The following is a 17,328-nucleotide window of genomic DNA, read 5'->3' on the forward strand; positions in this document are numbered from 1 at the left end:
ACCACACACAGCTCTGTCCCTTTGTTGTTATCAGTAGCATGCTTCATGTATCAGCTAATCAGCATTTATCCAATATTTGGAGACAAACTGGACTGACTATTAAACAATAATAGACTGTAATACATTATAAGGAAAGAAAATACAGAAGTTCTAAAAAAATTTTTTTCAGTCTTAACCTTTGGTTTTGAACTATTATAAATATTATTAATGGTTTATATGGCACTGATTCAATAAAGCAGGTGTGTGTGTATGTGTGTGACCAGGTGGTGTGACTTACGCGGACACTTCTTGACACAGAAGGCTCCATAGGTGTACTTTGCTCTGGGGTTGTGCTCCAGTTGGAAGGTGGTGGGGTTGTAGACAAATGGCTGGGGGCACTGTGTCACACATGCCCCACTGTCATTGAAGTTGGTGCAGGCCTGCAAAAACACAACAGATTCTTCACTTAAAGGGTCATTTTATTCTTATCAAACAAACATATTTTCTCACTTCTTCCTTGTGCCATTTAGTAATACAATCATACACAGGTGTGTCTTTGGTCACTGTGGGAACATGTATTGACATAGATGAGCTAAAGGTCCAACACCAACTAAAATTGTCAGTTCCATCCATGGACATAACACCTTTTAACCAAAAGGGTTCTTCAGTTTCTGAAGGTTAGTAGGAATCCCAGGATTTTATAGTCCTATGAGGTCACTGAGAGTAAAACTAGTGAAACATGTGAATGAATAGCAGGGTACTCCAAGGCTACTTAATGGTGTACAAATCCAAATTTAAGCTTGAGCTATGACCAAAAATGAACATGTATACCATAATGTCTTAGAAAAAAGTTCATAATAATATATCAAGACTTCAGTATCCAAGTTGGAGTCTACTTTAAAAGGACTTTCTAAACCATTCCCGTGTGAGTATAATTGGAGAAGTGTAGAAGAAGAAGGTTAAAGAATGCGACAAGTGATAAACTCTGAATTACAATAGGAGAAACAAGCTTAAGATGCAGTGAGATAAAGAAAAAAAAAACGTATAGAGCAAAAGGAGAAGGGCCAGAATGAAGAGTTCTCTTGTTGAAGTCTGTGTTTAACAATGGCACTCATGTCAAGAAGAAATGGAAATTAAATGTCAGCTAATGATATTTGTCATACAAGTGGCATTTTAAGAGTAAGTAAAAAAGTGAAGACAAAATCCATTTGCAGACATACTCAGAATCAAAGGAAAGAAAAAGTCACAGCTAAATGAGTCAGATTGAAAAACAAGAAATGTAAAGTACAGTACAATGGAAATGGGTTATCTGGGCTTATTAGGAATTTCTTTCTGCCTGGCTTTTTCCATGAATGATAAAAAGTGTGACTGTGTTATGTGTGTGTTCACTCACAAAGCAGTCTGTGTCCTTTGGGCCATAGCAGCCACCTGCACACTCACGGTGGCAGCAGTCGCTAACATAGGGACCGAAGCATCTTCCGTCGCACTGCTCGGCACACACTGTCTTAGTTACTGTGGAGGGACAGAAACAAAGACAGTATTCACATGGTGTTATAACAAGTGTAAACAACATTTAAGCTTTAAGCTTTAAGGAACACTAAGAATGACAGAAATTCAATATTGTGTTTATAATGAGCCTTGTTGAACGGACATGTTTCTACCAGCTCGTTTCAGTCGTTGATGCAAAGAGTCTTTCCATCTTTCTCTGGCTGCATCTCTTTTATGAATGGGGGGTGGAGCTCATCACCAAGGCAGCAAAAAAATGGTGTTTTTAACACCCACTCTTTGCCAGCACTTTTTAATACTTAACCCTGAGTGAAAACAAGGTGTAACTATGAGCCAAAATGTCCTGGTGTCAGGAAGACACAAACTCCAAGTTGCTGTCCATTACAACAGTCCATCTCTGTTTGTACCACCACAGTTTGACTCCAATTGTGGACATGGCAACGATAGTCCTATTGATCTATTGATGCTGGCTTATATGCCCATATGTTCTATTCAGGCTATCCATCATAAATGTGTTGTATCTGGGGGTGTTTCTTCAGGAGAATGTGTTGGTTTCTACAGAAAGGAAAGAGTAGGCTACAGGAGGAGTTGCTCAGGCTTCTTCACGCTTCAGGGCAGCAGCTCTCTAAGCCGATAGTCTGCCATTAGATAATGGTCAGTGAGTGTTTGTGGTCCTGTCCTAAACCTCTGGCTGTTGTTGTTTTTGAGTTGCATATCTCTTTCTAGCACCTGGTGGTATCTAGAATTACCCCCTCTCACATAGAGACAGATGTGCTAGTGGCCAATTGGCTGTAGCCTGCAAGTGCAACTCTCCAGACCGGGCTTTCAACAGGGATGGGCTTCACAGACACAGGGTCAGGGTCTTCAAGTATCAACAAATCCTCCACACTGCTACTTTAACTCCCCAGCAATGTGTTTAAGAAAAATGGAACATTAAAACCATACAGTGTGGATGTTCTGGTGGTTGAATGTGGTTTAATTAATAACCTTCTGAGCTAAGAGTCATTTACTGCAGGTAGTTAGTCCGTCAATCTAAAATCTACTGTATTCTTTAAACTGCTGGATGAGCAGGTTTGGGGCCCCTCTTACATCGGCCCTGCCATTGCCTGGTGAAGTGTATGAATACTGCAGTGAGGTGAGTTCAGCTGAAGCTGAAGCATTTTTACCACCCACTAGCTATCTTCAATCATGTCATCTTATCCCAGCATGCTCCCCTGAGGGTCTCTCTAGCTGGATGTGACAGAGACATAGTGATTCCCATCTCCCTCACTGTGCTACCTTCATGGTGAACATCTGTCCACTGATTCCTCCTATGCCTGTTGCAATCACATGGGCTGCCATGTGTCTGCGTGCTTCTCTTCTTGACAACCATATGTAACTGTACATAGGACACTGCCATCTCTTAGTTTAGGACAGCTGGTAAGAGATGCAGCTTAAAGTTTATACGATAGAGCTGGGAAACATGACTAACCTAGGAGATACTGGGGATGGATAAGAAAAGGTTGCAGCTGTGGGTGTTTACAACTAGACATGTATAATAGATCATATCATCACAATGCTTTGTGGATGTTTGAACAACTTGGTTAGGTTTAGGAAAAGAGGATCATTAGATTAAAACCAAACAGCTCCACTTCCTTGCTGATATTTGTATTAACCTGGAGTTAGGCAGAAACGTCGTCTCTCATTATTTCTAGTGTTTGGTTAAATTAGACCCTTTGACAGCGTTAAACACATCTTACAAGGCAGATTTCTCCCATCTGCAAGAACACATTTTTACCCACAGCACAGCTGTAGAAAGACACACATATGTTCTGTTTTCAAGGACTGAAATAACCTCATGTTCCGTTCTCCTGGTGAGAAGATGGGCTCGTTGTATTAATGCACAGTTTGTCTTTTTTTGGTGGTTCTACCTTTCAATGTTTCAGTGAGGAGATACTATCACCATGATAGATACAAGGTATGGACAAGTCACCAAACAACCAGACGAGAACACACACCGACACACACACACATTTTACCCTGTACGCATAATGTGCCATCAGTGGCATTTGATTAACAGCGCCTGGGCTAAAATGAAATGGCCTGCTTTATTCAAAAGACACTCTGCCAAACAAATGACCTTGCCAGAAAAAGACGCAATGCTGTTTATCAATTTGGTTTTAAACTTCCACTTTAAAGAAAAAAAAAAAAACTGGCGAGTGACAACAAATACAGAAGGAATCCATCTCATGAAATATGCCTGGAAGCTTCCATTTGAACAGACTGTGGACAGCGGCATCAGTCACAGGAACCACTGCCTCTCACTTCCCATTTACATGAGCGATTTTTTTCTCTACATCAGGTTTTCTAAAAGAACTTCATCAATAATGTTTTTTTTGCACACTTTTACAGAAATGGAGAGGTGGAAGGGGTGAGGAGTACCCACTGAAACAGCATCAGTTTGATTCACAAGCTCTCTGTCTATAATGAGGTACAGTATAATATTTTATTTTCATTCAGATTAAAGTGTTTTTATTTAAGTTTATTTTTAAGTTTCATTTTTTTAATTATTCACCACTATTTCAACCTATATTCCATTTTATTTGTTCAATTGTATTTACTTTAAGATTTATTTTAATATTACTGAATGAACGGTGCTACATAAATAAAGCTTGATTTTGTTATAATGTCTTTATAATATATATCAAATGCTTATAAGGCTATTAGCTATGCTATGAGTAGTTTGACAAGCAGAAATCTTGTTGCCAATTAATGTTCCTAATGATAATTTACACTGAAACAATGTCTTTTTATTTAGACTAGAAAGAAATCCAGTCCTGTCAGGACTGCAGAGCTGTCTTCCTCCATGTGATCCCAGTGGGATATTTGTAACGACATTTCCTTCTTCTTCTGGTCCATCTGATAGAACAGATAAAGATTCCGCTCACTCGATGCTTCTCTGAGCTTCTCTTTTGTGTGTTTTAGAGGATCCGGGACTCCTCAGAGCTTTCTTTCAATGCTGTTCAATAGACACAAGGAGGGCACAAAGGAAGATGAGAGATATCCAGTTTCTCACTGCATCCCTAAGAATTTATGCTTTATAGATTAACAATGTTATGTAATATCCCAAGGTGATTGCTGTGCTGACTGTGGCCTTCTCACATCACACGTTGTATTTCCTGTCAATAAATATTTACAGTAGATTTTTCCAGTTTTTAGCTACTGAAATACATGATATAAAATCCCTGATTATTTCAGGCTTCTAAAAACACAGTTAAATACCAGACTTTACTGATGAACACAGCAGAATGTTTTACAGATAATCAGCCTGCAGGGCTCGCAGAGAGTGAATATTGCACCCATATTTCCCAGGTGGACTCAAACACAACGAACAAATGAACAACAATGCTGTTCTATAGCTGGAGCTGGAAGTGTGGAATAAAGCGGCAATATCAGGACATGATGGTGGCAAGGAAGCGTTAAAAACTGCATTTCCCTGCATGGACTCTAGGGGCTGGCTCCAAAAGCAAGTCAATCCCATAGACTCCCATGTTATAATATCCTACTTTAGAGCATGAATCAATAAACATTATTAACACCCTGGTAGAAAAAACATTTTGGTGATAAGGGTTTTTTTGTAATACATCCCTCTATTTAATTACATTAGGAGGGTGTGATCACTTTCATTGACACGCAGGTGCTGATGCACAGCAGGAGCTTCCTGCTTCCGCAATTGCCGCCACCTGCCTCAGCTCCACTCATGCTCCACCTTTTTGTCTATATTGGGAGTTGAATCAGACTACGATGCTTCTAATTTGGCAACAATCACAGCCACCGACGGGTAGTCCAACTGGCTCTTCAAAGATCTATGAGTGACATTGAGGATGCTTCGTACATATTACATATATACAGTCTATGAGCGGATACAACTTCAGTCTCAAAGTGTCCAAAAATGTGAAACGTGAAATGAAGATTGCCCAAAAAGTAAGAAGAAATGGTAAAACTACCTATTTTTTTTTAGCCAAGAAATGTCTTTCTTTTCTGTCTTTCTATCATGGGTATTTGGATACTTGTAATGTGTTGCCAGTGATTCTAAGAAATGAGGACATATTGAATTGGGATGCTGATGATAGGCTACCAGCAGAATAATAACCCAACGCCAAAGCTTCAACATCATCTGTTACAAGAACATAAGCTGAAATATAATGGTAACCACAGTGTCCTCCTGCAATTGTGTGAATAACTGCATGTAATATCAAGAATGGAACACATCGCTATGGCAACCAAGACATTAACAGAACATTTTTTGTAGATGGAAGAAGTTGCTGCACATGTTCTCTATGTTAATACTGTAAATCATACTTACAATCACTCTGCTCTATTGTGAATGTGTGAAGACATTACTGTAACAAGAGCTGGTCTATGCACAGATGTGGAGCACCATGGAGAGACTATTTTTCTCAAAAATATAACAAAGATGACATGAGTTGTGTTTATGTCTTGTGTGTGTTCACTCTCCTACACAGTTATGGACATTAAAAGTTACAGTCTATTGTTGATTATGAGACGGCTGAATGATTATTAATGAAAATGTCAGAAGAGTCATTTTTGTTTGGCAGTTTTTCGACTTGTTCATTCAGAGGATTTCAGCACAACAAAATTAAAGGTTATGAGGAAAATAAGATGGAAGAAAGATGAATCAGCCTGTGAATGAACAGATGAGGATGGAGAGATAGTGTGATAACAGCTAAAAGGAGGCAGACAGACACGGCCTGGACTTATCTGAGCCCTGTCTCTGACGTGTTGTTAACAGGTCCTGGTCAAACAGTTCATTCCTCATTATCTTAATGAGATCGTGACCGCAGAACAAATAAGGCAAGACATGCCAGAGTTGGAAGGCATAGATGAAGTGGTCCATGCACGGAGTGATGGAAAGAGAGGAAATTGATGACAAGGCGAGTGCACTCAAACTGGCAGACTGAGGAGGTAAACAAAAAGATGTGTGTAATGGAAAAAAAGGACAAAATGTGTGTGAGACCAAACTTTTGTGTGAATGAATTCACTGACTGTGTTATGCATGTAGTCCAGCAAAGAGAAGCCGGAGCTGGCCATTTTAAAGGCCTGAAGAAAGGAGCTCTCTCTCAGGTGGAGTTTTATTAAGGAAGGAACAAGTGATTTTAGAGATTTTTTTATAGATTTTTTAAAGCACTTTTTATATATCTACATGATGCACATGGTGTGAAGCAGATGGTCTGAATGGCCAGGTATAAATCCAGAGATCTGCTACTCAGATGTACCCATTTGCACCTTAACCAATAATTTGAGTTACATTTTGCACAAAATAAATAAAACTCCTGAACAAAAATAAGAAAACTTTCACCATTAAAGATTGCAAGTACTATTAATGAAAACCAAATATGAACACTGGTATATAGTCTTCTGCATGCTTTCCATTGATTTTTATAAAAGTATGGTATCACACAGACAGAATTAGAATTAACATTATTTGATCTTATCTCTGTGTGGTATGTTACAGCCTCAGATATGATCTAATTAAATTTAAAGTCAGAAAATGAGTTTAAAATTTGGTTAGGATTTATCAGGATGGATTTGAGCAGAGTAAAATGTGATACAGTGTATTTTTGGTACCAGTCAAAATCCAACTGAGGCACATAATAACCATAAAGATATCTCTAGTTTCACATTTAGAACATATCATCAATGCTAGGGTTTGGTTCATAAAATCAAAAATTGGCAACAAACTTAATGTCATACACTGTGTGTATCATGAGCATACGTGAAATATAGTCTTAGAACGTGTAGGTCTTTCTCTGTGATCCAAAGCTGCATGGAGAGGAAGCCACTGAAAGGTCACTAGACGTGTCCTCATCTAATAATAGTGATATAATTGTGAGTACTTACAGCTTTGACATTGGTCCTCTTTGGGTCCCCAGCAACGACCGTTGCAGGAACGATGGCACTTCTGACCTGCACACAAGTTCAAAAGAAGAGGCGGTTGGCAAGAGGCTTCATCAAATATGCTTCTCCAAAAATACTTTGCTTTAATAAGTAAATAGGCCAGATTCACTAAGCTGGAGTCACCAAACACTCCTCTGAAGGCCAACCTGAACCAGGTGTGTGTGTGTGTATTGAGATGCAGTGCCTTATTATAGGTGCATTCCGAGCACTCTGTGAGAGCTTGGTAATTATTATAATTACAACCTACCATAATAAACAGTCTGCAAAGATGCAGGTACAGTACTAGGGCTGGGCATAGTTAATTATACTGCGCATAATGATGTTGGTATTGGTATTAATTGATGTAATCGACCTAAGTTGTTACACTTGTAATAAAATAAATTCTACATTGACTTTATATAAAATGTAATCATGTGTTTTTTAGGTATTTTAAATGCAACTTGCAGTGAAACTGCGTCTGTACCTGGCTGGTACGTGCTGTTCCAGCCATTAAATCTTAAATAACCTTGGAACAGGTTGTTTTGCGAAAATAAGATCATTCTTTCTGCCACTCCACACTAAATCAGCCCAGCATGAAACCTACACATGTCAGGATGAGATAAAAGCAGTAAAGAAGCAGCGAGTAGCATCGTACTCTCAGAGCTTTAGCCAGAGCCTTTCTGGGTTTTTGGAGGACTTAATTGACTGTGCACTAATTGACTGCGGGGTGGAAGTGAGTCTGGATAAGTGCAGAAGTGCTGTCCTCTGTCCATCAGCCTCTCCAGATGAGAGCTATTAGCATCAGACTGACTCTATTGCCCAACAACGAGCCTCTCCATCTACTGCCCCCCCCCTCCTTTTTCCTCGTTTGTGAGCCTCTCCACCACACGTTGGATCACATTCATCCTCAGTCCATCCCTCACTGATTCATCACTCTTTCACCTAATTCCCTGTCTCTTTTTGTCTTGTCCCCTTCAGCTTGTCCCTTTGTGTTTCTCTCCGCCTGCTCCCTTCACTTTGAGAGCGGTCGACAGTCTTGAGTGTATGAAAAGCAGCATACAGTACAAACAGGATAATAATATAAATGTCATTCAGCCATAAGTGGTTGTCTGACAGTGCCAAAGTGTGCAGAACCTCTGCTGCACTTATATCTTTGTTCTCCTCTGAGTTGCATGCCCTGTGAAGTCAAGTCAAAGAGTTTTTCATTCAGTGTCCAAGGCCCTTTACTATCGCTGCTTCTGACCTAGAATAAACCTGTCCCACCCACTTTCCTGCACCATAATCTTTAACAGCCCCTGAAGGTTAAAATGTCAAACATGGTGCCATATCACTGCTGGTGTAAGGCCAAGAAGACAGATTGGGTGGTTCAAATGAACAGGGGCATGACAAAACACAAAGGAAAAGGTGGCACAAGTCACAAGCAATAATAACAACACAAAGCTTGTGTCACCCTAAAAGAATGAAATGGAGATTATGTTCTCAGTTGTGGATTACAAGTTTGAAGACCCCTTGATCTTTTTGGCAGGGGTAGAGCACTTCCACAGGAGCAGGGGTCGATCCAGGGCTAACAGGGCTGCAGGGAGGAGGGTGATTGAGCAGAATATCAATGCTTCAAGTTGTTAATATGCAACTGCAGCCCTCAGGAAGTTGATATCCAAGGATGGACTTCCTCATTTTGTTTCATATATGACAATTCTACAGTTTTGCTTTTTGTACACGAGACAGATTAAAACATGAACAAAACAACAGATTTAAATGTGAAAGAGCTTTAGCATTAAATTAATAACCGGAGGAAAGAAGTGTGTTAAGAGGTTTAGTCTGTGAATGAACAGAAGTGGGTCAGAGAAGGTGACTTAATATGCTGCAACCACCTCGACGACCCCCCCCCCCCTTCTCCACAAGGACAGATTGTGTTTATTTCACCCTAACAAATCCCATCATAACTCTATGTGATCGTTAACATGTCTTCCAGCTGGCTACAGTGGGCTATTTAAGCTGTGTATATCAATATGAATAGGGTCATGGGGTGATTATGTATTTTTTTTATTATTACACAGCAGGTTAACATGTGGGAGGACTCCTTTGGACCGTTTTTCTTTGCTGCCACTCAATGAAGAACCCCTGAATACACTCCTTACAGGCTAATACTGAGTCAACTCAAAGTCAGACAGCGCAAGCTCTGCTTTACACAAAAGTGTTGAAGCAAATGAGTAATCACATCTGTGATCATATTCTCATTAGCAAAGCACACACAGCCATATGTAAAGTCAAGAAAAAAAAAATGAAATGGGAAGTCAGAGAAATTGAGAGGTACAAAAGGTTGGCAGTGTTTGAAAAGAAAATAATTAGAACATTCACAGATTAATGTGGGAAAATATGACTACGATATTTATGATTTGTAAAATACATCTGACAATTATTTCTATCCAGTCTTATATAAGCCTACCTATAAATAAAAAATGTTACTTTTGAATATTATTTCTTTTGAGTGTCCACCCGTTTTGTGTGGTGGTTTGACTGTGATATTATGTGATAAAAGTCAATAAAATATGGATCTTTTAAAAGATAACACCATCACAGGGCCCGCTGGATTCAGTTAACTTCAGCACTCTCGTATGAATAACACATTTCTAACAGCATAACTTACTGTACACTAAGTTGATGTATATGTTACTAATCTCCTAAAACTACTGTGACAAATCACATGTTGTATTCTGCTTCATGAGAGGCTTATTCTCAGATTCTATATCATTTTTCCAGGATGGCAGTAACTATATGCTTTAACTACACTGCTTGAAGTTAGCAGCTTGAGGCCATGTTAGCTTCTAGTAGCGAAATGGTCTCCAACTGAACTGTCAGTTTTGGAGTTGTATAGTTTTCTAACAAAACTTGTTTTGGCAAAAAAAAAGAATTGATTGCAACAGATGATCCTCCCGGTTCTGCCACATTTATTCTTTTCACCAATGCATCCTGTAATCCAGCAGGTCAAACCATGGTTGTACTTTGCAGCTTTCTGGTGTGAATGAATGCTTTAAAAAAAGGCTCCTGAAGTTTAAAGTCATTCACTGATTCACTGGTCTGCCACACGAAGTAGGTGTTGGGTTACTTACATGTGACACTGCTATTGGTGGGCACCACCAGAGGATGGAGGCGTGGATTCTTAACAATATCCTGCCAATGGATTGTGTCAGCGTGACACAGGAACTTGTTCTGGTCAACGTACACACCTCCGCTCAGAATCTCTGTGAAAACGAGAGAGAGAGACACACATTGAGTTAATGTAGACACACACACAAGCAGTTCTTTAGGTTTTTCCTAATTCTGGGTTCTTCTCTACTCATGATGGCAGATGGTCAGTTTTACCTTCCATCTGAGGAGAAGACACTGATCTGATGTTTATTGTGAGGCAGTGTGGACAAAGCCATGTCATACAGCTGTTATTATAAACATGTTGTTTTTCTCATCCTTCTCTTCACACTATGTGCGACTTAAGCTTCAGGAAGGGACAACAATTTTGTAATTATATTTTTATCTTTGCCTTGTCGAACCAATGATCACCAGACTTAGAATGAAGATTGATTCCTGCCACACACACACACACGGTCTGCTAAGTGATTGGATACGGAGGATGGCTCAGATTATTGTTGTGCAGGAGTTTAGAGAATGCTTAATCCTGACTTTTATGCGAAAGAGAAAGAGTGAGAGAAGAAAAGGAGAGAGACAAAGCCACAGAGAGACGGATGGCAGGAAAGAAAGACAGAGTGAAGCCCAGTAGCAGATTTGCATTATTTACAGAGCGTGTGTGTTCTCTATCTCCCTACAAACAGATTACTGACACAGGGCTGAAACCGATGAGACACATAATCATACACGAGGCACCCCGCCAGCCACACGCATAACCAAATGCAGGATCGTCCCACAAAGGCTCGATTAAATGATACTCCTTGGATAATAGGTGGTGGGGGGACCTGCACAGGTAATACAACCACCACCACCCCCACCCCACCCCCAACCTCAGCTCTCCTCACATTTTTGCATGTGTGGTGGGAGTTAGGGAGAGAAATTAATCCTGCCTCTCACCACAGGAGGGATATCATCCGGCCAGGAGGAGGCCATGTTTCAAATTCAAATTGTTTGCACAATAGGAAGCTGACGACAAAGTAGGGCAATGGACAAACCAGCAAACAAAGCAAAGTAGTTATTATGACAGAAAAATGCCAGCACGACACCCCAACACTGCTTAAGAAAGACACACGTACATCCTCTGTGTATTTTTTTGCCTTCATCTCAGCTGGCTGGCTTCTAATTTGAGCCAAAAATATATCAAATTTAACACTTCCAAGACACATCTGGTCACGTGTGTAGTTAAAAAACAGGAAGCCACTTCAATTTGTCAAATCAAATGTCACTGCAACAATACCACAAAACCACTGCATGACTGAATTTGATCAATGTCAAAGAAAAAGTGTAGGTTAGCTCTGTTTCCAAATGACTTGAATTCATTTTGGTTATCGCATATAAGAAATTATATTTTAACTAACCCCTTTATACCCATGAAGACCTCAAAAATACCTCAAAAGTGTTGTTTTCCACCTGCAAAATAGTGATTAAGGCCTCAACAGAGTGCCTGAGTGGTTATTTCTGCCTCAAAATAACTAGAAGTCATTCTTGTCTGTGATTATTTATAGATTATCATCCAACCAGCCCATACCTGTACCTGTTAAAACACCTTTAAAGGGCCAAACCCTAACCTCAGAAACTGCATTTTCCACCTGCCAAATTGTTAGCCTGCATTGTTATTTCTGCCTCAGAATTACTATTTTATTCTTGTCTGTGATACTTAACAGATTGGCTCTTTGCCCAGGACAGTTACAGTGTTTCCCATGGCCTCTTCCATGCAGACATGAATAATGAATACATGCATATTACATAATACCTATGATAACATGTAATACTCAACTTTAATTAGGAGTAAATGCTAGGCTTGCTTGTTTGCTGGCCGGGGAGAGATCAATGGTTAAGTCATGTTGTTGATTGTTTCGTGGGTAGAGAAAATGCCTTAATTAGTTTGTTCACGTAGCTACAGCTCATTTTTCTCAGTTACCCATCCCCCCTCCTGTGTCTTGAGAGCAACTCCTCTGAATGAGCGCGTTGCTACAAAAGGCGCAGCAATCTCCAGCATCGGGCTGCATGACCGTTCAGAGAAAAACAATATCAAATTCAGGGAGGCAGAACAAATGTATGCAGGCAATTATTTTGATGGTAAGTGCTTGTTGTGATGTTTTTTTTTTATCCTTTATTGCAGTGTGGGGATGAGTTTGATTAAGACTGGGAGGCAAACAGCAAACCAACCATTAGAAAAAAAAGCCATATTAATGAGTCTGGAAAGTGAATTAATATGTGTTGTGTGGACTGTTTAATGAAGAAATATGTAGGGCAACAGAAATACCATAATAAATGGTTGATTGGCTCCAGTGTTGGAAGATTGCATTATCAAATATCCCCCAATAGGGTTCGTTCCTCTGCATACTGAACAACATCCATGTGCAGCTCAATTCATGGAAGAAAACACTTTCACTCATTTAGTCCATTTATTGTCTGCTAAGACTGACCTAGTAAGTAGGAGCAAACACAGACAGTAGTTAGAAAGTTAGAGTGGCAGAAAGAGATTCCGAAAAACACTCCAGCAGTCAGGGCAATTACAGCTGATAGACAGGTATTCAATCAAAACGACAGAGACATTTCTTTTTCTCTTTTTCTCTAGCTGTGAAACTGGGGATTTTATCCCGGGTCTCCACTGTACTGTCTCATTGACTCTGAGGGCTTCAACTTGGTTTCCCTCAGCGCTGTTATGAGCTCAGTGGAACAGAGGGGAGAAACTCTGTGGGAAGATGAGGATGCATTTTGGGTCAAAGAGGCTAAATGCTCAGGCGAGGATCCTGCTGGACATCCCAGCAGCAACAGCAACAGCAGTAGTAGCAGTAGAAGGCTGAAGTTGTTGCTAGGCTGTACTCCACAGACACAGATGGGCAGAAATGCCAAAATAAGAATAAGTGCACACACATACACACACAAAGAAAAAAAAAAGAATGTTTAAAAAAATTCACACACACACAAACACACACAGGCTCACACATACATGGCTCAGGGTTGCCAGTAATGAGGCCCTCATTACTATACGAGCCTTGAGCATCAATTAAATTACCAGTTTGGTTTATCAGTAGGCTTGTAACCAGAAGGTCACTAATTTAAATCCTTACACAAGAGCTGGAGAAAAGGGGGTGGGTGAATAGTGGCCCAACTCTGCTGTCCCACTGCAACAAAAAAAACAAAAAAAAAAACACTTTATCAATGATGGGTTCATTGCCAAACAATCAAAGAGAAGTGGGAGGCTCAAGCAGAGCAAGGTGAGTAGAAGAAGGTTTTCCTGGAGTCTTATGTGAACATCTCCTGGACAGTTTTTCTAGTAACACTTCAACAGTGCTGATGACTTTAGATTCAGCAGTATATCTATTTTGTAGATCAATGTAGTTTTACTTACTTCTACAGTCAGTGGACAGTTTTTGGAAATTCCACATTGCCTTTATTTCTCAGCCAGTGAAGTTGCTTCAGACCTGAACTGACCCTGTACCTTCCTGAACTACTCTCAGCTCATTTAGGAAGCTCGAGGGAGGCAGACAGACTTTATCATTACAAATATATTACAATGACTTACAACTATGAATATTAGATTATGAGAGAATGGAGGCCACCTATTTCATCAACCAAAACAGAAATAACTGTCTAAAATATTGTTCATATAACAGAGACCAGCTAAATACAAAAAGGAACACATGCTTTCACTGTTAAACAATAAGCTTTTAGAGAAGACATGAAGACATTGTGGCGTTTTCAGACACAGCTTGTATTGCCACACAGCGCTGCGTCAATCACCGCGCTTTGAGCTGCTCGGCTGCTGACAGCAGAAGTCAGGACAGCAAATCTCTGCCTTTGCTCTACAAATAGGTGATCTCCCTCCCATCCATCATCTGCTGCTACCACACAGTTCCATCCCTGTCCTCCAGTCCCCACTGTTGCCAAGGAAATGCAGCCCTGACACATACATATAGCATGTGTTTACCTGCACAGATGCACTTTCACCATGTGTAAATTTATATAGTTCCATAAGTACAAAAAACTTTGGCCCAAATAAATAACAAAACCTTTCCTAGCCGAACATTTCAAGGCCTATGATTTCAGTCTTTTAAGCTAAGCACCATTATTCCAGTCACTAATAACCACCATCATTTCTAAAAGCCAAGTTATAAATTTCTATACTCAAGGCAAGTTATGGGCCACAAAAAAAATGGATATTCCCATATGAATAACCCAAAGCACACTGGGTAGGAACTGTGCAAAAAATGTGCCTCACAAGAGCCTTTAAAAGAGCCTTAAATGCTTAAATGTCCCCACACAGATGAATGATTTCACCTCTCAAGTCCAAATACAAACAAATCATGTCATGACATAATCAGTTAAAAATAAAAGTAACCTAACGTTTTAAACTACATTTTTAATTCTATTTGAAATCTAAATATACAATCTGAAATGTATAATCATAATATATCATATATATTTAACTAACAACAAATGAAATGGTCAGTGGTATAAACATAACATAAATGACGATTTAAACCATCCGCGACGCTAGCTAACACTGCTAGGAACAAATATAATCTTAATTAGCAGACTGCTAACATAAATGTTATAAAAAATAAAATGCATCTGGTAAATAAACAACATAACTTACATCTCTATGGACGCACACTGAGCTACAAACAGTGCATCAAACCATAAGCACCTGCATGCTCAGCTTCTGCATGCTAATAAACATCTCAACATCAGTCTCTTCTTTTCTGTGTCTCATGAAATCAGTGGCACAACAGCACTCCTAGTGGCTGGATACTGCACTCTCTTGTAATCTTCAGAACATACTCTGTTAAGGGTTAAATAGGCTAGCTATTACAAGTCAACCACAAGAAGATTGAAATATTAATATTTCAAGTATTGTAATAACACATAAGTGACACTTGTACATCTAGCTGGATTCACCTTTGTAATACTTCACATGAATGTGTAACAAAACCACTTTAGAATTTAACAATGAATAACTTAATATAAGCACTATAGTGTAAAATATATAGCAGAAGGCATCACAAACTTCTTATCTTCTATAAGGTCAATGAATGGAGCAGCCCCCTGAGGAATGAAATGCAATTTTAACACAGTTACAGCAGTCCCCGAACGAAGAAGTGCTGCCCATTCAAATGTAATTGCACTTTTATGTGTTCAACTATTGACCTGAAAAGAACAACTGCATTAATTCGACTACATAAAAGTGCTTCATGAGAGGTTCACCAGAGAGATGGCAGCACTGGGATTTGACTGTCTCTGACCATACTGCGGTCAGAAGCACCAGCGTGGGCAGTGTGTGAAGTGTGTGTGTAGCGTGTGTGTGTAGCGTGTGTGTGTGTGTCATATTGTTGGGTTTGCAGAAAAAAAAAATGAAACCATGAGACGGGAAAAGCAGAATGGAAGGAAAAGGAGGATATTAAAGATCGAGTCTTACATACTGTGCCCCTCATACAGTATGCAGACGCGCGTATATGAAATAAAAGCATGTTTAATGTTAACATGGTGACCGACATTCATGGCTGAGTGGCTGCCGCAGCATCACATGCACAGCGTCACATGCACATTGTAGAAAATCTATGAAAAATAAACGAATAAAAGAATTCAAAATCATCTAACCAACGTCTCATTTTTATTTTCCTTCGGCCTGACAGTCAAGTATTTGGGTGTAAAACAAGTTACATAGCACAGCTGGAAGTAAGTGACATTGATAATAGCAAATAAATAAAATAGTTCTACATTAGAGGAGAGATATATCTCCTTGGAGAGGGCAAAGAGCAGTATGACAAATGAAAAAGAAGCAGGGTGAGAGAAATGGCTGTCTGAGAGGACAGAAGAAGAAATGTCTCCCTGGACGCACAGCAGTCATTGGTAAAAGGAATTCTGGGTAACGAAATTCAACACAGCTCACCGACTATACTTAAACTGCAGTCTGAACTGCTAAGTTTCCATTCAAAATGTGTGTGTCCTTTGTCAACAATTACACTGGGAAAAAATATATACCTGATTCAGTCCCATTTGAAATGAGAATGTTGCAATATTTATCGGTATTGACATTTACCTGTGACATATTTACACCAAGACACACAAAATACACATAAAACAAGTAATCGAGTCTTCTCTTGAGTCATGTCTTCCTGTGTTTACATTTTCGCTGTGCAGTACACTCACTTTTTTAGCATGCTTTTAGTGCAGTGTCTGGCTACTCCCTCTGTGTGTTGGTGGATAAGACAGAGTGTAGGAGTTTATTGGATTCTGTAAAAATGACAACATGTTTGTATAGCAGACACTCCAGTCTGCAAGTCTGCAGGAAGAGCAGAAGAAATGCCACATGTCACATCACTCAGCAGGTTTAACCACAGCACAGAGAGTATAAGCTAAGCTGCTAACCAAGGAATGTGAAATGTTACATTAAGGTCTTGTGTTGTTGATGATAAATTATCATAGCATTGGAATTGACAGTATTTCCTCTGTCCTAGGGTCACGTAGCATCTCTTCATCCTACGTGCCACTCCGAAGTAGAGATTTTTCCTTTTTCTGAGGTATAGTAGATGTCATGGGGGTGTTGGCCATGGCCCCCATCCCCCAAACATATGCCTCTCCTCCACCAGGATAATTACATTCACAGGCTGCTGATTGAATTTGGCCCATCCCTCACGCAATTGTTTCCTATGAGTCTTTATGAAAAATGGCTGAGATTTAGAGATTATGGAATTACACCGGAGCAAGGCAAAG

General features: G+C 39.7%; 1 protein-coding gene across 1 annotated transcript in view; it reads right to left on the reverse strand.

Moving 5' to 3' along the window:
• The window catches only part of erbb4b (erb-b2 receptor tyrosine kinase 4b), a 240,689-nt gene that overhangs the window by 75,422 nt on the left and 147,939 nt on the right, over window positions 1–17,328 (reverse strand). Inside the window, exons 4-7 of the mRNA XM_028393608.1 lie at window positions 10,533–10,664; window positions 7,387–7,452; window positions 1,373–1,491; window positions 278–419 (exon numbers count right to left, since the gene is read on the reverse strand). Of these exons, the coding sequence (XP_028249409.1) occupies window positions 278–419; window positions 1,373–1,491; window positions 7,387–7,452; window positions 10,533–10,664 (459 nt within the window). The remainder of the gene's footprint in view (window positions 1–277; window positions 420–1,372; window positions 1,492–7,386; window positions 7,453–10,532; window positions 10,665–17,328) is intronic.

Source organism: Parambassis ranga, chromosome 21, assembly GCF_900634625.1.
Source record: "Parambassis ranga chromosome 21, fParRan2.1, whole genome shotgun sequence".
NCBI lineage: Eukaryota > Metazoa > Chordata > Actinopteri > Ambassidae > Parambassis > Parambassis ranga.